Raw genomic sequence first — 25,034 nt, forward strand, 5'->3', positions numbered from 1 at the left:
GACACACATATCTCAATCACATCTTGATATTCTAATTGTTCAAGGATTTCCGCAACCAGAGATTTAGCCTCTCGCCGCATGGGATATTGGGGTTGTGGCTTGAGGTTCCGAGATTCTGAACCCGTTCAATAAAAGTCATCGTATTGTGACGATTTTGGTAACAGCGGACCGAAAATTACGACTGTAATATGTACGAGTGGTTTCATCATGTTCGAGTGATGGATTCACCATGAAATGAGGGGTTCCGTTCTGAAACCTTGGGTTCCATTTTGTGTACGGCAGCCATTTTGTGGTTGCCCTCACATAGGCCGATGACTACGGCCGAACGAGTCCTTGGGACACGTACACCTTCAGCTGACTCTTGTGTGACCTGGGCACCGTTGCCCAAAGCTAACCTTGTTGAGCCAGTTCCTTGTTCGGCAGCTGGTCAAGATAGAGATCAAAGAGCAGGACATTGCTGAGTTTATGGTGCATACACTCGCCCTTCTATCTTGCCTCTAATCTGTTTCTGCTCCTTCTTTTATGGCCTATTTATGATTTGGGTTGTGGTCTTTTATTATTGGTTTCTGTCCAGCCCTTTCGAGCAAGAATGTTGGGCCTTCCCGTGTAATTGATGGTGGGCTGGACAACGAAATGTGGGTTTGTCATGCAATGCTTTTTGTCGTGTACACATGGGATTGGTTGATCGTAAATAAGGAATGTTTGCCTAAATCACAATATTTTGTATAAAAAGGGATGACTAGCTTTGTAAAGTTGAGCAGTCTCCTACGAATATACGTCATTGTACTTCGTGGACCTCTGTTTGTGGTTGCAGCCAATAAATTTGATCTTTGAAGTCACCAAGAAGTATCCCGTGTCTCTGCATGCCAAGACAGGAGAACTCGGAGACTTCGGGCGTTTCCCCTGGAGCCTCTGGGTTCTAAACCCCGGTTCTTCAATTGGCGCCCAACGTAGGTCGACTTCAGCGGTACCGGTCCAATCCTGAAGATCGTGAGGAGCATTGTGTGAAAATTCTGGAGGAAGGCCAGCCACTTCAACGACCCCTGTATGTCGTCGTGGTCCGAAAGTCTTTGCTGCGATGTTCCCCACTTTCCGATGGCTATGAAGGACTGCTGCCCTGACTGTCGCCCTGTCTTAGAGCCCTTAGACGATTTGTAAAGCGAGGCGATAGACGGGTCTTCTGGCGACGTCATCGATACTTCAGTTGAGTATGAGTGGAGCGTCTCCCAGTCCTTAGTTTTTGGGTATCCACTAGGGATCTTTGATTTGGGACTTGCAAGTACCAAAGCCAAGGGATTCGTGTATTCACGAGACTATCGTATTCGATATTCCCTCGAAGTTTGAAGCTAGACTAGTGAGCGAAGATGCCTGGTCTTAGCAGACTTAGAAAGATATTTTGTTGTGGTTGTAAGAGGGATTCCCGATTGGAGGACTTGTGTCCGGTTCCTCCGATTGGGACTCCAACCTATGAGCTCTATTTAAAACATGGCGTGGGTCCTATCACGTATAACGAAGTGTGGATCCGCTACACTAGGAAGGATGGTGTCCTAAAGTGGCCCCAATATGGTAGTTAGGATACGGAAATTTTAAATAATCTAGAGGTTAAACTCTTTAAGAAGAAAGCCCGGCCGGCGATGGTTGACTCTTTCCGCCTATGGCGAAAGGAAGCCAAACAGAAAGAAATTAAATTAGCGAAGAGAAATAAAAGAGAGAAGGGTATCTTGATAATGCAGGCTTCTATACAGTTTAAAGATAATGAAGAGGAACAAGCGAGTGAGCAGTTGCACAGGCAACGTAAAATGGCGATTGATAAGTGCTATCCAGCTTTGCCGACTCTTCAGCAGGATGCAGTGAAGGAACTTGAGAAAGATCCTTTGATGTCACATTTGTTGAATTCGCCACCACCTTATTTGCAGAGTGCTACAGCACCTCCGCAACCTCCGGTTGCTTTGCCTCCGGTTATTCCACAGCTGCCAGCTCCTCTTCAGTTGGCTCCTATTCCTCTGGCGCAGCCTCCTCAAGGGCCGCCGACTTTGCTACCTGCTCCGTCTCTAATTCCTACGACTTTGTTTCCTGTATTGTCTACTTTTTCTGATATTCCTTCTAATACTGCCTCTGCGTCTGTTTTGTCTCATCCTGTTTTTCCGCCTGTTCTTCTGTCGACTTCTCCTTCTGTTCGACAGAGAATGACTGATACTGTTGCTAGTCTTTTGTCTCCTTTCTTTGGGACATCGAGTATGACCCCTGTTTCAGCGCGTAAACAATTGCGTAGCCAACTGCCTGATTCCCAAGAACGGGACGTATTGGATCCTTTAGCACATAAATGGGTCACTCGTTCTTTAAGATATGATGTAGAGTCTGTTATGGACTTCTTCCGTCAATGGGAAGAACCAAAGCGGAGATATGTTTTCGATAAGATGTGTACTTTCCTTCGTGGAGAATGGGAAGATGGTGATTTGGGACAGACTCCGCCTGAGTTGTTCCGTGTACAGTCCGAGTTTGCAAAGGGAACAATAGTGGGTCCCAATGTTGAAAAAGCAGTTGCGACATTGTTGTCGTTTAGGAGCGAGTCTCCATCTCAGTCGTTGTTTGAGCCTGATCCTTCTGTTAGGAGGAAGGTGTGACAATATCCAATGAGAGAGGTTCCTCCGGTGTGGAAGGAAGCAGTTCAGGCTGATGTAGGTCTTGGTATTTTAGCTGCACCGGCACATTTTCAGCGTGTTTGGGTACATGTCCCGTGGAAGCGAGCTGAAGTTTTGGCTCTTAAACTTAAGCAAACCTTACCTGACCCCCGTAAAAATCCTGCAGGGTACTATAAGGAATTATCACAGACTGCAGACTTGTGTGTTATGAATTTAGCCGATATAGATAATGGGATAATTTGTCTGCGTGTATGCAGAAGAAAGATGAAGGCGTATCTGATTTCTTCACTAGGTTTGAAGAAACATTTATCGACCATAGTGGTCAAGACATGAGCACGGAAGGTGGTCAACGGTTGTTTGTTGACAAGTTTGTGCATAATTTGCTCCCCGAGTTGTGTAAGAATTTGAAAGATTCAGAGAGTTCTTGGGCCGTTACCTCTTCAGCACAGATACTACGAAAATAGGGATAGGACGAGAAGGACAGAGCAGACAAAAAGACTAAAGAGTTGAAGACAAAGGTTCTTTTGCAGCAAGCGTATCCGCCTCGTAGTAGCCAGCGTGATTATCAGCAACCTCAGCAGTTTCAGAGAAACTCGCAAAGGTTTGAGTCTTCTCAACCGCGTTTTCCTGTAGGTCCTAATCAGTGTGCATATTGCAAGGAAGAGGGTCATTTTAAAAGTAGTTGCCCGGTTCTGTTGCAGCGCGCAAATGGTGTGACTGGTGTGAGAGATCGAGGTGTTCAGCAAGCTCCTAGAGGTAGGGGACGTGGTGTGTTCCCGCAGAATGCGCGTTCCTTTCCTCCACAAAATTCGATGAATTGATTTGATCAGCAAAATGGTGCGTCTGGTAGAACGACTCAGTACTATGCTGACGACTACTATGTCGAAGGTGAGAATATGGACGATAATGATTGCTAGGACAGCCATGGACAAGGAGAGGGAGTTGTTTCAGTTCCAGTAGATCAGAGTGGACCCTACGTTGAGGTGATTACATCAGGTGTGTCAGACCTTTTCTGTTGGATACTGGTGCTGCAAAGAGTTCTATTATGCACTCTAAACTCCCTGGTGCACCTTTGTCTGGCTTAACGAATGTTTCGGTAGGTTTTTCTGGCACCCTGTTTAGGAACCCAATCTCTAGTCCTTTGTCTCTGTCTGTTGGACCTTGTGAATTGGAAGCACCCCTTATCTTGACGACAGGTTGTGGTGAGAATTTGTTGGGATTGGATTTGCTGACAAGATTGTATGCGACGCTACAGTGTTCTCCTTCGGGAGTACAGCTTACATTGGGTAAGAGAGTGATCTCTCCGATGTATTTGTCGAGAGACCGACTCCCAGATGAATTGTCTTCCCTTCCTGATACTCTTTGGGCTACTGGTCCTAATGATGTGGGTCTTTTGGAGATTCCAGATTAGCGCTGGCACGGACTATGGCAAGTGTCTCCTAGGGCACTGACTACTGTGTGCTGAATTTGTCAGCAAAGATATGAGCAATAAAGTTTTCCACAAAATCTATTTTCTTTCTCAAGTCTCTTAAGTATTTTATTCATACTTGTAAAGTTCTTCATTAGTAAATATAATTTTTTTCATCTGAAATTGCATATGTTCAGCATGTGTATTTTACATCCGATTTGTTTTTCAAATGAGCAAAAAATACATTCCAATGCATTTCGGCCAGGGGCCTTCATCAGGGAAATCTGTGGGACAAAGATTGTATCCATCACGATATGTTTCAATACACAGCATGGTAATAACATAACAGTTAACTAACATAATGAATTGCATACTTCTCAAGTTACAAGAAGTAGTGGAAAAAAATGAAGAGACGGACAACAGAAAAGCCTTGCTAAAACGTGAAAATCACTGGATATACCATTTACAGACTCTGAGACCACATGGAATTAATGAACGGACAGAATTTAGCTGTTATCTATAATTTGTTGGTTTTTTTATATAATAAGTGTATCATTACAGTGCTGTGCATGTAATTGTCAGTTTAACTCGATGACCGCTCTTTGAGATTCATGCATTCACATAGTTCATTGTGGTGACCATTTTCTAACCTTGGCCCTTTAATGGCAGCGCGCGCAATTTTAAAGCACAACCCATCCCACACACGTCACACGCCGACTTTGAAGCGGAGAGAGCGGCGGCTCCTAGTGCAGGCTCGAACCTTTGTAACAGCGCATTCCGGTAAGAACTTTAGCCATATTAAATGTACCTAAGCAAACACTAACTCTTAAACGCGCTTTACCGCTATGCGCGTGCCGCATACCGAACCCCCAGGCGAGCTTAACTGTTAACGCGAGCAGTCATGTTTGTTTAAAGCCGCTCATATCACCATGGGTAAGACGCTACAGCGTTTAAGTGCATTTACCCGCATTTCATTTTTGACGCGATTAGCCCACACACAGAAGCAACCCTCGATACATCCAGGTTACACTATCAGCTAACGTGTTTAGTTTAAAAGTTGTTCACGTTATCACTCAGACACATATCAGACACACAGTAACACCCTAAACGCGCAAACGAAGGGTAACATTGAGGTTATGATTAACTAAGTTGGAGGTTAGCAATATGATTACGGACTTTTTGTAACTTGAAAAGTATGCAATTCATTATGTTAGTTAACTGTTATGTTATTACCATGCTGTGTATTGAAACATATCGTGATGGATACAATCTTTGTCCCACAGATTTCCCTGATGAAGGCCCCTGGCCGAAATGCATTGGAATGTATTTTTTGCTCATTTGAAAAACAAATCGGATGTAAAATACACATGCTGAACATATGCAATTTCAGATGAAAAAAATTATATTTACTAATGAAGAACTTTACAAGTATGAATAAAATACTTAAGAGACTTGAGAAAGAAAATAGATTTTGTGGAAAACTTTATTGCTCATATCTTTGCTGACAAATTCAGCACACAGTAGTCAGTGCCCTAGGAGACACTTGCACTAGTCAGTGCCAGCGCTAATCTGTGATATTTTAATACTCCCGAGCGGGGAGTATCCATAGGAGCACGACTCACGCCTTAATACTAAGAAGAACTTAATGCAGTGCACGGCCACTATCTCTAATCTTTTGGAGATTCCGCCATATGTTGTGACACTGAAGGCGAATGTTCGAATGCCACGTGTTCCACTGTATAGGATCTCCACTGAAGGTGAAAGAGCGTTGCTAGCGATCATTTATGAGCTGATTGAGAAAGATGTGATTGAAGAAACGAGAGGTAATGTGTGCAACAGTCCGGTTCTGCCTGTTTTGAAATGTACTGATTCTTCACAACCGCCTGTATATAGGTTTGTGATCGATCTTCGCGAGGTGAACAAGATTGTAGTCCCGCAATTTCCTGTTATTCCAGATATTACTGCCTTACTGACCATGATTCCAGCTTCGGCTACCTGGTTTTCGGTGATTGATTTGAAGAATTCTTTCTTCAGCATCCCGATTGCCGAGGAGAGTAGAGATATTTTTTGCTTCTCTTTAGGAGGTCGAAGCTTCCGGTTCAAGCGCGCTCCTCAAGGCTACTGTGAGAGTCTGTCAATTTATAGTCAGGCCTTGAAAACACAGCTTTATACGATTGTTTTACCTGATGGCGCTGCTCTTGTTCAGTATGTCGACGATTTGTTAGTAGCTACCGATACTGAGGAGATTTGTAAAGAAGCTACTTTGTCGTTGTTGCATCATTTGTCTGACTTCCATCATAAAGTGTCTCTTTCGTAATTGCAGTATTGTCGGCAAGAAGTGACCTACTTAGGTCCTCTCTTATCGAAGGAAGAAAGAAGATTGACCCCAGAACGAATGCAAGCGATTGCGAAAATGAGTGTGCCAACCACACAGAGAAAAGTGCGTGCTTTCTTGGGTATTTTGTCATACTCTAGACAGTGGATCACAAATTTTTCGCTTCTTCCGAAACCTCTGATAGCTCTTACTATTAAGGATACTCCGAATCCAATTCCTTGGAGTGACGAATGCGAAAAGAGCTTTTCTGAATTACGTGAGGCGTTGTGTTCAGCTCCTGTGTTGGGTACCCCCGACTACAGTAAGCCTTTCACACTCTATGTCCATGAGAGAGAGGGATGTGCATAGTCAGTTTTGACACAGCAGTTCGGCGATAGGCAACGTCCATGTGCGTATTTCTCGTCGACTTTGGATCCGGTAGCTAGAGCGTTGCCGAGTTGTTTAAGAGCTACAGCGGCAGCGGCTGTCTCTATTCGACAGTCTGCTGGTTTGGTGATGAATAATACGTTGATGGTGACGGTTCCACATGCAGTGGATACCTTGTTAAACAGAACCAAGACACAGCACTTAACTAGTGCTCGATTGTCAGGTTATGAGTTGACACTCTTAGCGAGTCACGTGCATATAAAGAGATGCAATACATTGAATCCAGCTACGTTGTTGCCGACTTCAGTGGGGACAGATGTTTCTGAACGGCATGATTGCTTTCTTAGGACAGAGGAGGAAACGAAAGCGAGAATAGACCTTAGGGACACTCCTCTTGCGGAGTGTGATGGTACCTTATGGGTGGATGGTTCGTGCTTCAAGCTTCCGAATGGCGATACGACTGCGGCATATGCAGTTACGACTTTGCATAAGATTGTAGAAGCTGCACGTATCCCACATAATTCAGCTCAGGCAGCAGAGTTGATTGCATTAACGAGAGGGTGTGAGTTGTCGAAAGGGAAAAGAGTGACTGTGTACACTGACAGCCAGTATGCGTTTGGTGTGGCTCAGAGTTTTGGTCGCTTGTGGAAGGAACGTGGGTTCCTCACGTCTCACGGGACGAAGATACAGCATGGTCAGTTGGTGAATGAGCTTCTCGAGTACCTGACCCTGCCGTTGCAAGTTGCAATTGTGAAATGCAGTGCACATAAGAAGGTTACAGATGATGTTGGTCGTGGTAATGCGTTTGCAGACGAAGTTGCGAAAGAAACGGCAAGAGATGTGATGAGTCGAATGTATGTTGTGGGTCCAGCGAGATGGGTTCCGGATAGAGGAATATGTGAAGATACGATAGAAAATGTGAAGTCAATTCAAGCTGAAGCTACAGAGAAAGAGTTGAGCGTGTGGAGAGAGAGTACGGGTAAATTGGATTCGAATGGCTGTTGGGTTGAGTTGTCAGAACATCAGCGATGGTTGTTCCCAGATGCGTACGTGCTTGCAGTGGTTACAATGGCGCATGGAATGGCTCATATCAGTACGAAAGGGATTTGTAAGTTGTTGGCTCCAGTATGGCAAAAAGTCTGGAATCCGTAAGTGTGCAGAGAACGTGGTCAAGAATTGTATGGTTTGTCTGATGTACAATCCTGGTAAGGGAACTCCAACTCCAGCTGGTCATTTTGCGCCTCCGACGTATCCGTTTGAGGTCTTGCAATTGGATTTCATCCACATGGAGAGATGCAACAACCTGAAGTATGTACTCGTGGTTGTTTGCGCCTTTTCAAGATGGGTTGAAGCATATCCCCTGAAAGATAATACTGCCTTGTCCACAGCTAAAGCTCTTGTTAAAGAGTTTTTCCCTAGGTATGGTTTGCTGAGAATGGTCTGGAGTGACAATGGGAGTGAATTTGTGGGTCAAGTGATGAAGAGAGTGTGTGATGGTTTGGGAATTCGCCAAAAATTCCATGCTGCAAATCACCCGCAATCAGCTGGTCTAGTTGAGTGATATAATGGCACCCTCAAATTGAAACTGGCCAAGATACAAGCGAGCTCTGGTCTTAAATGGCCTGATGCTTTGCCATTAGCACTATTGTCGACAAGGATGACTGTACATTCTCGAGTGGGAGTTAGTCCTTATGAAATAATTTTCGGTCGCCCGGCAAACGTATGGGGAGTGCCGAGGCCGACAAAATTCAGCGAGATCGAAAACCCTGTACTGCTTGACTATCTGCATGATTTGACGGCTAAATTGCGTGTTTTACACTAACAGGTTCACGACACATTGCCTCAGGCTTCTGAAGATTCAGGGCATTCTATCGATCCTGGCTCCTGGATCTTCGTGAAGAACTTCCAGCGAACAAAGAACGATCAACCCCGCTGGACCTGCCCCTACTTGGTGCTATTGTCTACGCGATCTGCAGTACGAGTGCAAGGAAAGAAGAACTGGATATACGGCGTGCATTGTAAGAGGGCCCCTTTGCCCCTGCCGTACGACCGGTCGGTCCAGGAGGGCATTCCTGACTCTGAAACTGAGACTGTGCCTCGTTTTCTGCCTTTTAGCGATGCACGTTTAATTTAGACGGGTTCTGAGCATGAAAGTGACGATCTTTTGCAAAAAGCTGTGCCACCGTCAGTTCGATTGGACACTACCGAGCCTGAACTTTTATTCCATGACCAGACATTGCCTGGGAAAGGCCGTTATAATTTGCGATCAATAGTTGTGGGACCAATAAAATAAAAATTCATTTTCTTTGCTATTTTTGAAATTCAGCTCTCCCATCTGAGAAACTGTTTTGGTTGATTTTTGTTTTTCGAACCACCATCCGGGTTCAGCTGTAGGGTCGTGGTGTCAAGTCTTTGGAGTGCAAGCCGAAGACACAAGGTCGACGGTTCTGGTTGGTCTTAGGGCGTTCCCTGGGCTGACAGGCGCATTCCTTAGCACGGAACACCCAACCGCCGCGAGCAGCGCGGTTAGAGGATGGAGTTTTTCGAGATGGAGAGACCTGTTGAAGAAACGAGTTTCAAGAGCAAAATATGTACAATTATGAGCAGAAAATGTTTTTTAATATTGTGTCTTTTCATGTTGCTTAGCCTAATGATGTTCATAATGGGATATGTTACATTCTCTTTTCAAGTGACGTTTGCACCCACTACACAACCCTTACCTTCTTCTACTGTTTCTTCGCATTCTTTTCATCCCTTGCCTGAACATGAGTCCATTAGGAGATTGGAATTCGTTAATAACTCCTTTGTTCAGCTTTTGCACCAACACCAGCTAGTAGTGAACACGACTAACTGTTGGGTGTGTGGCCTTATGCCTCATACTACTAATAAAGGTATTCCTTACCTGGTCCTGCCATTCATCTATAATTGTTCTGTGTGGGCATACAGAACGATGTTCATCTATGCTCGTGAAGTTTACCCCCTACATTCTGTGAAACACAATCCAAAGAATAGTGCTCTAGTTAAGGGAATAGTCGATATGATTAAAGGAATAGATTCCTATGAGACTATCCCGAAAGATGAGACACTAGCTTATATTGGATGGAACGTAACCGGATATGGAGCGAGTCTGAGTGAGAAACAGCGAGCAAAAAGATCCTCTCCGATTTGGATTGTACCCCATCAGGGTCATCTATGTCTGCAAGGTAATGGCAAGAGTCTGAGGGCTCAGTTAGGGATAGATGTATGTTTTTGCGTCCCAGACTTCCCCATCGTTCCTAGCAGCTAAGGGTACCTATTTCGTCTGTTACGATAAAGCATACACGTGGTTGCCCCCTGATTTCTCAGGCACGTGTTTTGTCTCGTTCCTGTTGCCTCCTACTTATACAGCTGGGACAAATTACCACAAGACGAGAATTGTTAGAGGTGTCTTCAGTAAGGAAGATACTGCAGGACAAGAATTAGGTGATTTCTCGAAGGGCTTTCTGCTGTTTTGGGGACCTATGGTTAACAGCAGGAACATACGGCAATTGACGAGAGTGGTTGAGTCCACCGTAGTTGAAACTGCTGGTGCCCTTAGTAACCTGACTGCTGAGCTCCAGTCGGACCGCCTTATGACTCTTCAGAACAGAGTCGCGTTAGATGTCATACTTGCAGATAGAGGAGGGGTATGTAAATTGATCCACTCGAGCTGTTGCATTTTCATTCCAGACAATGCACCAACGGTGTACCAAGCCATTTCCAAACTGCACAAGATCTCTGAGTCTATACATGTGGACGAATGAGATTGGTCATTAATGGGATGGTTTTGGGGATTGTTATCCACCTGGGGATGGAAGATTCTGATGATCATTGGGATGCTCTTAGTCCTTCTTTTCCTGTTCTGTCTGTGCGTACAGTGTGCTCCTGCTATATGTGGCATTTGTGCCACCTTGTGTGTAAGGAGACCTGTATCAAGAGACGTGCTAAGTAATAGGATGATGCTACAGCAACATCTTGATGATCTGATGAGTATAGACCTGGATTCAGACTGACGTGGGTTTAGGTGATTGCCTATGTAAGGGCAAAAGGAGGGACTGAGGTTCCGAGATTCTGAACCCGTTCAATAAAAGTCGTCGTATTGTGACGATTTTAGTCACAACGGACCGAAAATGACGAGTGTAATATGTACCAGTGTTTTCGTAATGTTCGAGTGATGGATTCACCATGAAATGAGGGGTTCCGTTCTGAACCCTTGGGTTCCATTTTGTGTACGGCAGCCATTTTGTGGTTGCCCTCACATAGGCCGATGACTACGGCCGAACGAGTCCTTGGGACACGTACACCTTCAGCTGACTCTTGTGTGACCTGGGAAAGCTGACCGTTGCCCGAAGCTAACCTTGTTGAGCCAGTTCCTTGTTCGGCAGCTGGTCAAGATAGAGATCAAAGAGCAGGACATTGCTGAGTTCATGGTGCATACACTCGCCCTTCTATCTTGCCTCTAATCTGTTTCTGCTCCTTCTTTTATGGCTTATTTATGATTTGGGTTGTGGTCTTTTATTATTGGTTTCTTTCCGGCCCGTTCGAGCAAGAATGTTGGGCCTTCCCGTGTAATTGATGGTGGGCTGGACAACGAAATGTGGGTTTGTCATGCAATGCTTTTTGTCGTGTACACATGGGATTGGTTGATCGTAAATAAGGAATGTTTGCCTAAAGCACAATATTTTGTATAAAAAGGGATGACAAGCTTTGTAAAGTTGAGCAGTCTCCTACGAATATACGTCATTGTACTTCGTGGATCTCTGTTTCAGGTTGCAGCCAATAAATTTGATCTTTGAAGTCACCAAGAAGTATCCCGTGTCTCTGTATGCCAAGACAGGAGAACTCGGAGACTTCGGGCGTTTCCCCTGGCGCCGCTGGGTTCTAAAACCCGGTTCTTCAGGCTGTGGCATAGACCGCAATGGAATCTTGTGTCTGGGAGAAAATGTATCCCACTCGACTTGAGTACGGTACAACGTAGGTGCAAGCACCAGAGCCCACTCTTCTGCAAAGCTCTGTGGACAGCTCCTTGGGCACGGTGTGCAGGAAAGTAGGGAGGGTCAGCTTCTCCCCTCCCGGAGCGGCCAAAACAAAAAGCGGGGGCCAGTCTGCCTCAGCTAATAGAATGTCATATGTAGAGGTCAGATATTCCCAAAAAATCCCTTTTATTACACATTGGATGTCACCTTCTATTAAAAGAACTATATCATATAGTCTGTCAGGGGGAGCCACCATAGTGTCAGTAGTTTCCACGGTGATAAAAGTGTCAGTTGCTGTCGCCTTCAGATATGGCGGCAGTGCTTGCCGCACTATTGTAACCTCTGCTGCGCTGTCGAGTAGCGTTAATGCCCATGTCTGGTTCCGAAGCTGTGTTCTCACTATCTGTGGCATACCTTACGGTTAATGCAGCAATTTTCTTTTTCTGAAAATGAGGGTGTTAACGTGGCAAGTCGTCCTGCTTGCCTTTACCATCAGACGGGCGGGGCTGCTCATGTCCTTGTGGGGCACCCGACCCCTGCCGTGTTCTCCGCCACCGGCTTGCATGCCCAATATTTCCTGTGAAGAACAAGGAGAACGTTGCTCAAGAACCTGAAATCTATCAGGAGACCTAATTCTTGCAAGGTCGCACAAATCATAAGTGCACTCAGTAGACACTGGTATCGTCGACGCCGGATGCAACCCCTGTTTCTATTGCTGCTTCCCCCGTTTTTTATTCTTCCAATTCTGTTTTGGAAAATTTGGACGGTCGTCTTTAGTAGACTTTGCCATCTGAGTCTGCGGTTCAGTTGCCATTTTAGCAAAAGGCTTAACACCCAAACTATTGCGGACAATGGTCTTATAAGCCTCTGCAATAATTCTCTGTAACGCTCGGGGTTTGTCGACGTCTGGGTCAAGGTGCAAAGCATTCGACACCTGAAAGTTACCCGCATCTCCCTTTACATTACAAAAGATGAGATCAGCAACTAAGTCAAACACGCCAACGAGCCTCATTCTGTTGTATATGAATTTAGGACCCTAGTGTAATTTTTCCTATTCATGCCCATATATAGGTATAAATCACCCTCTCTTTATATAGGCATAGAAATCATAACCATATTTAGACTTAGCCTATGTAGAACAAATACGGCACGGCTACTTCCACTAGTTCCGAAAATCCACTACGATTTCTTGGAAAAACCCGCCTTCAGCAGTCAGGGACTTCCCCTTGCTTGAATATTGATTTATCCGAGAACTCATGGAGTTTTCAAAGAACTGAGTCTTTGATGACGTTATTATGATCAACCTTACGTCAAACTAGGCACCTTCAAGGTATAAATATGCCCACACTTGACCAGGCAAACACACGGTGGTTTGGAGCAGTTCGACTATCTACCTACATGACACAGCTTGCCGAAGCAAGTGTCGAAAGAAGCCGACCCTCCAGCAGACGCACTGAGAGCGACGCTCTCTTTTCTCTTGCTGAGAAATCCAGCTCCAGTGTTTCCAAGCTACCCTTGCGGATTGTTGGGGAATCGAGTCCTGAGAGAGAGATAACAGACCTCCTTCATTCTAAAATAAAGGTAGGGAGATGATTAGACCCTTAGAGAAATCTAGGATAGATTCTTGAAAAAAGAATACTGAAACTAAGCTACACCTCACTTACTTCTTCCCTTGTACTAGACCTAGGTTAGGTACACCGGGGTAGGCGTATTTTAGAAGCACCAGTTGAGTACTTTTAGTCCTTATTTATTGATGTATGTATTCTATGTATTTTATGGCTTAGAAACCATGTCATGCTTTTACAGTATTATTTTATAATACTCTTCGTATTGTACGCATTGTATTTTGCAACAAGTATTACGATTGTAGCAGTTAATTTCTCCTGCATGAGACAGAAGACTGTTCAATAAACACTTTCTATTGAAAATGCCCGTCTCTCTATTTCTCTGCACCTCTGGTGAAACGAAGCATGCACGATTGACTGAGTGAAATAACTATCTATTGTTTCCGTGACTCTAGAGATACATTTCTTATTCTTGGGAAACAAAGTTGTCATGTTTATGCGGTTGTCAGAAACGAATCCCTTCTTGTTTATTCGAGAACGTTTCTAGTGACCTCTGAGCTAGCTGGCACTCACAATTAAGTCTAATATATTCGATAGAGACCTAGTCGACCTCAGTAATACGTCTAATCTATAGTATATGTTATTCAAATGCGCAGAGCCTATTGGGATTATAGGAACTACACTACAATTCCCAACTCGACAGCCACCTCCAGACTGTGCTCAAACTGAACACGCTTGATCACAGAGGGCAAGACAGTCATAGACGGCGTGCCGAAAAACTTCGTATATACTGCTGCAAATACTTTACCCCAATTCTCACAATCTGTTACCTCTGGCAATAAGTCTTTCTGCAAACTAATTGTGAGAATCCTGTGTTTTTCCACAGGAGTGGTATTAGAAAACACTGCTTCCAGTTGGTCAAATTTCTCAGCAAACCAATAAGGCATATCGTACTTAGTTTGGGGGTTCTTGCCCATTACCGAATTAACAGAATTAACCATGGCGGAACTAATTGACATCCCGGCCTGTCCAAATTGTTGCGCTGCAAGAAACATAATGAACTAAAGCCCTATGTACCCCAACAAAAGAGGTATAAAGTTGACACAAATCGTCAATCTGGGCATTAAGATAACGTGGATATGGTGTGAACCCGGCTAAAACTGACCAAGTGGCCCCAGGAATTGACAAGGGACCTAACGGAACCGGAGTTACGGTGTGGGGGAGGGTGCCATTAACCCCTTCAGCGCTAATGACAAGAGTAACTCGTCATGGAGTTTCCATTGATTTCAATGGAAAGTCAATGGACAACAAAAAATGTGCTTAGCATCCAAGTGGTTAAACCAAATACGATGCTGCCATGCCGAAATTTGAATCTCTTGTGTCCTATATGGAGTATAGTTCACAGGAATCACAGTGTGAATGTATGTATGGAAAGTATCCTCATCCGCATTTATTGCAGGAAACATAACCCAAGAGTAGAAAAGCTCAAAGGGCTGAGCTATGTTAATATCACCCATAAGGACATAGAGAAGAAAAACAATTTATAAATTGCAACACAAAAAGGGTAGTAATTCAAAAAGTGAACCTTTTTATAAATCTCAAGCTTGAATTAACCTATAACACATTCATATAGGTAGGTTAATCCGTCACGCCCTTTTAACCGGAAACAGTGGTAAGGGTATTGTGGACATATAAAGCACTAATCAAGACGTTGGGTGCCATGTTGCGGGGACTATGCACAGGAAACTAGGACCTCAGTGTATTGTGGTGTACCTAAAACCCACCTCAGTGCCCAGAACCCCTATCCAACTAGCATCAGTGTCTCATTCGTTCTCCGTACTAAAGCGAAGCTATCAATGATTAGACAACCCAGAACAAGTGATTTTGGGACCTCTCAGGAATAGTGGGAATCAAGAATACTATTTCATATTTATTCTCATAAATGTCCACAATGTGAGTAATCAGAGACAAGGTATAGTTTAAAATGTTTATTTCAACTACGTGCTCTAAGATGCAGTATCGTTGGTAACATCAGTAAAAAGATGCATAAGATCAATACAATCAGCATTGTTACAATTCCATAAAATACAAAGGGAGAAAGCATATTATAATGATAGTGGAACCAGGTCTATAGCGCCTTGTGTACCACCCTCCCCTTGCTAGGAGCTAGGTATTATAATAATAGAGGATCTCTAGGTTAAAACGGGGACCGCATACCTCCAAGGTCAGGTGAAGTGAATCACATCCCAGATCAGCACAGCTCTTTGTCGATGGAAAGGTTTTTCCAAATATTAGTCTCATGCATGCCGTGCAATATTAAAAGCACCTGAGTTTCAGAAATGAGCAGCTGTGTTTGTGTTGTGTCTAGAGCGTGGGTCGATCAACCTGCATCTACAGCATAGATTGTTATTTTAACCTTGAACAGGTTGTGCAGACTTGAGGTCGCAGTGTGAGTCTAGAGATGTGAAAAACGACTGTTCTCATGTGAAGGAAAAGCAAGCAGTTTGTCTTTATAAAAACAGAAACATGTAGTGTCATGTGCAAAAGCAGCAAAATGCTGTTGAGAAGCTAACTCACTTATGCTAATATAGCAATGTGTGCAGGCAGAACCGTATCTTCACTACACTTTTACAGGTAGCATGAACAGGAACTCTTGGATGTTTTTCTTTGTAACTCTTCATCGCCAAATAAAAACCACCAGTGTTTCTTTTCTTTTATTCCACATTGTGCTAGTCTCCCAGTGGATTTCGTGTTACATCACATTGTTTTTTCTATGTGTACCAAAGTGAACAATCACTGGGAACAGACACTTTTAATATTCTACAAATCTTTGGTGTTCTTCTTTTCTTCTAGTCGAGTCTTCAGTCATCTGGTATTTGAATATCCCACATAATTATATACTTGTTCCTGTAATTCCTTTATCTCACAATAACGGCACTGTTCTGCTACTGTCCATGTCCTCAGATGAGTAAATATTATTGTTAATGTTCTTAAATTCTTTCTGAATTCACTGCATATCTGGGATTATTTCTAAGTGAGTTAAATGAAGGTGTGTGTTTGCTGAGGCTATGTAGGATCAGAAATTGACAAAATCTTGGCACACTTTTAGTGCAATTGTAAAGTTTACCCCAGGTGTGTTCACAATTGACAAAATCATTTCTGACATTCATTGCAATGCTCATTTTTACTCTGTGTATGTTAGTTGATGTATCCATAGGTTTAATAACTGACAGAATATATTCACACATTCACTGCACCTGAAAGGTTTTTTCTCTGTGAGCATTAACTGATGAATCCTTAACGCGAAAGATTTCCTAAAGGTACTTCTACACTCACTACAGTTGTATGGTATTTACAGAGTGAGTGCAAGCTGATGTCTACATAGGCTTGACAATTGACTACATTTCTTCACACATTCATTGCACTTGAAGGCTTTTCTTCTGTGTGTGTTCGCTGATGCCTGTTTAGGATTGATAATAGACTACAGCTTTTCAAGCATTCATGGCATTTAAAAGATGTGTTTCCCCTTTGTGAGCTCGCTGATGATTTCTTAATGCTGAAAAGTAAGTAAAACTACTGCCACATTCACTGCAATGGTAGGGTTTTTCCCCTGTGTGTATTCTCTGATGTGTGTGGAGGCCTGTTAACTGACTGAAGCTCTTCACACATTCACTGCACTGGTATGGTTTTTCCCCTGTGTGTATTCGCTGATGTCTCCGGAGGTCTGTTAACTGACTGAAGCTCTTCACACATTCACTGCACTGGTATGGGTTTTCCCCTGTGTGTATTCGCTGATGTCTCCGGAGGTATGTTAACTGACTGAAGCTCTTCACACATTCACTGCACTGGTATGGTTTTTCCCCTGTGTGTATTCTCTGATGTCTTTGGAGGTTTGATAACTGACTGAAGCTCTTCACACATTCAGTGCAATGGTAAGGTTTTTCCCCTGTGTGTATTCTCTGATGTCTTTGGAGGTTTGATAACCGACTGAAGCTCTTCACACATTCAGTGCAATGGTAAGGTTTTTTCCCCGTGTGTGTTCGCTGATGTGTTTGGAGGAGTGATAACCGACTGAAGCTCTGCACACATTCAGTGCAATGGTAAGGTTTTTCCCCCGTGTGTGTTCGCTGATGTGTTTGGAGGAGTGATAACCGACTGAAGCTTTTCACACATTCCTTGCAATGGTATGGTTTTTCCCCAGTGTGTGTACGATGATGTCTTCGGAGGTCTGTTAACCCACTGAAGCTCTTCACACATTCACTGCAATGGTATGGTTTTTCCCCTGTGTGTGTTCGCTGATGTGTTTGGAGGAGTGATAACCAACTGAAGCTCTGCACACATTCCTTGCAATGGTATGGTTTTTCCCCAGTGTGTATTCTATGATGTGTGTGGAGGTTTGATAACCGACTGAAGCTCTTTACACATTCATTGCAATGGTATGGTTTTTCCCCAGTGTGTGTACGATGATGTCTTCGGAGGTCTGTTAACCCACTGAAGCTCTTCACACATTCACTGCAATGGTATGGTTTTTCCCCTGTGTGTGTTCGCTGATGTGTTTGGAGGAGTGATAACCAACTGAAGCTCTGCACACATTCCTTGCAATGGTATGGTTTTTCCCCAGTGTGTATTCTATGATGTGTGTGGAGGTTTGATACCCGACTGAAGCTCTTCACACATTCACTGCACTTGAATGGTTTTTCCCCTGTGTGTGTTCGCTGATGTGTTTGGAGGTGTGACATCTGACTAAAGCTCTTCACACATTCAGTGCACTTGAATGGTTTTTCCCCTGTGTGGGTTCGCTGATGTGTTTGGAGGTTTGTTAACCGACTGAAGCTCTTCACACATTCATTGCAATGGTATGGTTTTTCCCCTGTTTGTATTCGCTGATGCTCTTTTATGGTTTCTAACTGGCTAAAGTTCTTGACATATTCAGTGCAATTGCCAGATTTGTCTCCTGAACGTGTTTCCTGAAGGGTCAGCATAGTTAATAAACCACTTGCGTTATTTTCACCTTCCCTGTATATATGTGATATTTTGGACGCTTGATTTCCGATTTAACAATAAAATACAAGATTCACTAAATACCTGCCACATTCATAATATCAGTAAGGCTTCCTTGTGGGTGATTGCATCTTTAGATTGGATAATGGCTTTGCATGCTTGCGGGTAAAGCTTAATCTTCCTTCCGATAGGTGCAAATTGGGACAATACTCTGTACTTTAGAGAGCAGATCTCCCCTTTCCTTTAGCCTTCAGTTGTTAGGCTCCACTTCGTTGTGATTTTCCCTGGTTCCTGTGGTTTGGCTTGAAAGAGTTAACAATACACCTAGAGCACTGAATGCTGGTCTGGTGTCAGTTTAGATAGAGAAGTACTGCTCTAGCAAGATCATGATAATGAAGCGACTCGTAATGTGTACAGCTACTCCAAAGAGTGTCCCGGGGCAAAGCACAGGTCAGAAAAGAAAGTAAATCCGGTTGTTTCCAACATGGACAAAAAGCCAAGTTTTCAACATTTTTTAAACATTTTCATGTTGCTAACAGCTCAAAACTGAAGAGGGAGTTTGTTCCAAACTATGGATCCCAAATAGACACGAGACCTTCCTCCAACTCTCATACCGGCCTCATGATCAAAGCTGGTGTTGGACGCTTGTTTATACAGCAGGTGGTTTGTCAGTGTTGTTGTCTTGGTTTTGTTGAGGTCATTTCTTCGTCTTGGGGTGTCGAGGTGCAGAGCTCAGACTCGGACACTTACTGAATTGCCTTTGACTGCGTCTTCCTCGATCCGTCCTCTGCCTCTGATTGCTCTGATGTTTTTGGAGCTCCTTATTTTTGATAATTTTTGCAGGTTTGATGTGTTATCTTCATTATTCATAATCAATCGGTGCATTTAAGGCTTATTCTCTGTTGGATGTAAAGAAATGCAATATTACTAAATGCAAATGTAATAGAATGTGAATACACAATATTTAACCAGCTGGATAAGACATCTCTTCTCTACCATATTTGAAATTTAGTGAGGAACATTTTACCATACATGGATATTTCATTAAAACTGCGGTTGAACATGTCACATCTTATTTACTTCTGAAAAGGCAGTGATTTACCAATGTTCCAGAGTAAAATACTAAGGCGAGGGCAGCTACAGAGCACTCATGTGCTACAGGTACAGTTTTGGGTGGATACACATGGACAAGATTTCAATTAACAGAACAGATTGTGGAAAAAGAGAGGAATCAGGAAGCGCTGCCGTTAATTCAGTTTCAGGAAGTATCTACCAAAGGTAGCTCTTCAGAAAGTGTATAACAAAGGTAACTCTTCAGGAAGTGTATAGCAAAGGTAACTCTCCAGGAAGTATACATGACAAAGGTAACTCTTCAGGAATTATTTAACCAAGGTAACTCTTCAGGAAGTGTACAACAAAGGTAACTCTTCAGGAAGTGTATAACAAAGGTAACTCTTCAGGAAGTGTATAACAAAGGTAACTCTTCAGGAAGTGTATATCAAAGGTAACTCTTCAGGAAGTATTTAACCAAGGTAACTCTTTTGGAAGTGTATAACAAAGGTAGCTCTTCAGAAAGTGTATAACAAAGGTAGCTCTTTAGGAAGTATATATGACAGAGGTAACTCCAGACACCTTTTTCCACACTGCTTTCCTGTTCACACTGGATCAGCTCAAATGCCAACTCCTGCCTTTACCTTGCAGCTCATTAAGAGTCTTTCTATGAGTGCGACGGCCCTCATGATCGCCGTACTCAGGGTTGCGGTCCAAATGCCACCATCCTGGCAGACTGATCGGCGTATTATAATTGTGGTGGTGGGACCGCCCCCCCGCCAGGATCAAGGATCCCACTGTGGAGGCGGTCTGCAAACACCCTGAATATGTTGGCAGTGCCAATGCCGACATCGCCAAGTACATTACGGTCTGCATATCCACTGCCCTTTTCCTGGCGGGGATCCCACCATGAAAAGGATAAAGGACATGCAAGTAAGGGGGCCCTCACAGGGCCCCGGACGATTCTGCTAATGGGGTTGCATGCGGGGGGCACATGTTGTGCCACCCAGTGGAATTGCACCCTTGTTCCTGCACAGTGTGGCATGCATGACATGGTGCAGGAATGTGCTGCAGGCACTCTTAAGGTGGTGGTATGATGTTTAGGCTCTCTAATGAGCCTAATACAGCCGCTCCGAGACCGCTGCTGCACCGCCCACCCACCATGGATTTAGGTCATAATCCGGCGGCGGGCTCTCAATGGGCTTGGCAGTCTGCCTGGTACCGCCGCTGTGGTAGTCTCATTGGAAGACCGCCACACTCGTAATAAGGTCCTAAGTCACCTTCAACACATTCTACAGCCCTCCGGGCTCAAGCATTTCTGGATCCTTCTAACCTGGAAGACTGGAGCATTATCCTGAGTTGAGGTGGATTTTCTATCAGCGTAATGTATATCCATCTCCCTTGAACTATTGACGGATTCTGCCCTGAAAGACAACTTAAAAAGTGAGTCTTTAGTTCTTCCTAACGTAGGTAAAGTTAAGATCCTGTTGTATTTCAATCAGCAGCTCCTTCCAGGGTGTTCTGTGAAACAGAATGAGGGGCTGATTGCAAAGGCCCGTCTTTATCTTGCGCACACAGATATGGCAAACAAACATTAAATCATGACATTTAATATTCAAGGATATCAGTAATTTATTCCTTATAGAGAATCAATCGCAACCAATAATTTAACTGAAATATCCCCCAATCCAACAGATGTGTGCATATTAATAATCGCTTTCCATGTTATTTAACTTATTGTTGTCTGTCTGAAGGCCAGGATGCTAGTTTGTGACTCAACAGGGCTTTGGTAGAGCAGGAGGAGGTGTCTGTTGTCCACAGGTGAAGTCTGATTTCTTCCATCCCATATTTCTTTTATCCAGGTATACCTCATTCCATGTCCTTCAGCTCCCCTACTCCCCTTGGTCTGTGTACTCACTCTACAGAAGGTGCACAGGTAGGTGCCTCTGAGGTATAAACAGAGGAGGTGCACAGGTTGGGCTTATGAAGTACAGAGGAGGCACACAGGTAGGTGGGTGTAACCCTCTGCGTCTGCTTCCATCTGTACTAGGCGTTGTATTTGTGTACACTGGATCCTATTCCTGCGGCCTCACATGGACACTTGCTGTGTCTGTGTCACCACATTGACCCTTTAATTGAGGGGAGCAGAGCCTCAGGAAACACAACACCTGGAGGCCGTTTCCTTCGAGGGGGAGATCCAGGTGAGGGTTCAGGTATCAGATAATAAGAAGACAAAAGCATCCTATGAAACACTCTTGGGTGTTCCAACAAGAGACTGAAGGGTGCATTTGCTATCGGTCCTCTCTCTCAAACTCAGATCCCTTTTCAGTGACTGGGACTATATCTGCTTGTAGGCCCTCTTCCTATAATGCTGGTTCTCGCTCCTTCTACAACACTGGCTGCAGACATGGGGCCTCATTTAGAGTTTATCGGGCAGGTTATTTTGTCAAACATGACAGATCCCGTCCGCTTTATTACAACTGACACAGGATATAATGCACTTTTAATAGGGTGGACGGGATACCTGCCACATTTATGACAGAATAAACCATCCGCCTAAATATAAATCGGGCCCTTGGCGGACATTGTGTCCAGTATCCTCTCAGTGTTGGAAAGCATCCATTTTATTAACCGCGCAGTATTATCTCACCACTGCTGTGGCTTGCAGTCATAAGGTCATTATGAACGGAGTATGTTTTTGGCCCGGAATGCCTGTGGATAGTTTAGCATGAACATTTAGGAGGGAGATGGGTCTGTATGATGAGCAGGATAATGGGTTTTCCCAGGGCCTGTGAAAAACCGGTATTACTGTTTCTCTCTTGGTGTCAGTGAGTTTGTCTGTGTCCCCAGAAGAGTTGTTTGCTGCTTATCTTATTTATGCACAAAGAGTTGGAGTTGGAGGACTAAGCAGCTCTTTCAACAACGTTTGAAAACAAAACTAGTCAGATAATAGCTGCCAGGTATAAATGTTTTGCATGTGTAGAATCACACACTAGTAAATGTATTTTTAATTTATTTATTTTAAATGTTTTTTAAAGCGCGAACATGACCCTTGCGGGTATCAGAGCGCTGTACATAGAGGCCGAAGCATGCCTGAACATTTTTAAAACAACAAGGAGTAAACCATAAACAGTAAACAAAGTCAGATACCTACAAGTTCAGTTTCTCATATAGTGCAAAAAAAAATGTCCTGTAACATTCAGTGAAACAATCATATACTGGCCTGTCACAGCATAGTAGAATAAATGTCAAATCTGTAATCCGTCCCCAAAGTAATCTTGATATTTAGTTCCGAAACAGCCCTAGAGTAAAATAACAGTTTAACAACCAATCAAAACTACGTAGCAAAAGATACGTTGGGAACAAATGTCAAATCTGTCAACAAGGGGACTAGAGAAATAGTACATTAAGGTGCAGTTAATGACCACTCAGAAAAAGCCATTTGGCCTGTTTCTTGAAATAGGCAGTGGAGGAATTGGTTCTCAACTCCGTAGGCAGATCTTTCCAAGTTCTAGGTGCAAGGCCAGAGAAAGCACGTTTGTATGTACTTTCCTTTCTGAATTTAGGAGGTTTCAAGAGTAGTGTGGACGTACTTCTTAAGTTCTGACCGGCTCCAGAAAGAACAAGCTTGTTCGCCAGATAGGCCGGAGTGTTGAAATGGAGGGCTTTGTGTGTGAGCAAGCTATTTTGAAATGGATCCTGGCTTCAATAGACAACCAGTTGAGCTGCAAAATGTCAGGTGTGATGTGATCGTGTTTTTTGGAGCCTGTGATGAGCCTGGCCGATGCTTTGGAGCGTGGCTCTGAGAGGGGCCAAGCTCGCTTTAGGAAGCCCTGCAAGGGTCACCAGGCCATATTCCAGTCGAGATATCACCAGGGATTGTACTGCAGGCTGTGAGTCTTCTGGCAGAAGGAAAGGGTTGAGTTTCTCAATTGTGTTAAGATGAAAGTTGGCACCCCTAATGGTGGTGCTGTTGTGAGTTTGCATATTAAGGTAATGCCCAATGATTTAGCGGAATCCATCACGTGATGGGTGCAGTTCAGGGCTGTGAGTTGTTTTAGCCATTCGCGGATCGGTGCATAGTGGTTGTGTGGGGCAATCAGCAGGAATTCAGTTTTGAGGGTATTCAACAAAACATGGTTCTGGGCTAACCATTGTTGAGTTTGCGAGTGTCACGTTTCAGCCAGGGAGGTGTAAGATTGGCAGCCAGAAGGTATGAATGTACTAATAAGGACAGAGAACTACAAGTCCCATAAAACCTGTAGGAGGGCTCTGTCTTCACTGTTTACTATCTGTCCTACTGCTTCCTATATATGCTCCTCTTTCCTGTTGGCCGATGCTTGTCACCTGTGTTCTAAGGTGCAGTCCGCGTCAGAGGAGATACGCTGCTGTATGCCTGCCCGTGTATTCTTGCCGATGTACCAGGGGTTGCCGCATTGTGTGATATCCCGACCTTGATAGAAACTCGAAGCCGCGTTTCCTCACTGGCCTGCAGAGCCTTATGCCGCGGGTGTTTCCAGGTTTACTTTTTTTTCTTTACGCATTCGCGCTGGAGCGTGACTGCAACCTTTTGACCCGCCAGCTGCGGCTGTCAGCATTTTTAGGCTTACGGCTCGTGTTCGCGCTGGAGCGCCAAAAACGAGTTACTAGCCTGATTTCCTGCTACCGGATCACTGCATCCCTGCTTTTTGGACCCTCGCAGAAGCGCTCGTGAAGAAACAAGTTGATTTCTATTGTTTTTTCCTCTGGATGTTCTACCCGCAGGACGGGTGCATTCAGAAAAACATCTTTTGGGTTGTGCTAATATTTTATTTTTGCCTAGATGAGCCGTTGAGAGGATCGGATGGGAGACAGTCTATCTGGGAGGTCAACAGGGTGTTTATCAAAATCTTGTATAAATGGAGCCAAACTATACACGCATCTTTTGGGAGCATAAGAAAGGCTGAAGGTGGCACTTTCAGAGAAGTACTCTTAGTTACTGACTCCCTACACTTTTGTTGAAACTTTATCTTGCTGAAGTGTTGCAACCCTGAACAACCAGAAACAAATGACTCTTATTCTTTTCTTTACTTCATTTTTACATTTTGTGCCTTTTGCATTCTCAGGATGATTGTGGTAGACGTGAAGTGAGTTTGGTCACGTTTTCATTATTTATATATATACATATTGCACTAAGTAGGTTAGGGGGGTATCTTATGCCTGTTGTATTGTGTCTCCCTTACAGGAACAAGAGGCTGTCATAGGAGTGAAGCCTACAACTCCTTCTACCCAAGCCATTGAGTGTCTGCTGCCACAACCTTTTTGTTTCATTTATCCCTTTTTTCCCTTTCCCCTGCTGAGGTGATATCTGTGGAGTGTTTATTCACAACTCGCAGGTATTACCGCAATCAGGGAAGGGGTTCCCTAGCCTCTTCATTGCTCCTGCTGTACCCTGCTTTTCAAGGTTAGTCAACCTGCCTCTGTTGTGACAGAGAGAGAGCCTCATTTAAGGTTTTAATGTCCTCCAGAGAAGAGATCTTCAGGTACAGTTGCGTTTCGTCCTCGTACATGTGATAATGAATTTGAGAATTGTTCAAAATGACGGTGACAGGCTCCATATAGTGTTTAAAGAGAGTGGGCAATAGTGCAGACCCTTGCGGATGTCCAATCCTGACCGCAGTACTAGATGCGAGG

The 25,034-nt window shown here is 44.0% G+C and overlaps 1 protein-coding gene across 1 annotated transcript in view; it reads right to left on the reverse strand.

The window, feature by feature from the left end:
* LOC144805573 (uncharacterized) overlaps positions 1 to 19,049 on the reverse strand; it is a 257,010-nt gene extending 237,961 nt beyond the window's left edge. The window contains exon 1 of the mRNA XM_078672097.1: positions 16,855 to 19,049. Coding sequence (XP_078528223.1) covers positions 16,855 to 18,292 — 1,438 coding nt within the window. The 5' untranslated portion in view covers positions 18,293 to 19,049. The remainder of the gene's footprint in view (positions 1 to 16,854) is intronic.
* Between the last annotated feature and the right edge of the window lie 5,985 nt (positions 19,050 to 25,034).

The sequence above is a fragment of the Lissotriton helveticus genome (genome assembly GCF_964261635.1).
Source record: "Lissotriton helveticus chromosome 1_1 unlocalized genomic scaffold, aLisHel1.1 SUPER_1_unloc_15, whole genome shotgun sequence".
NCBI lineage: Eukaryota > Metazoa > Chordata > Amphibia > Caudata > Salamandridae > Lissotriton > Lissotriton helveticus.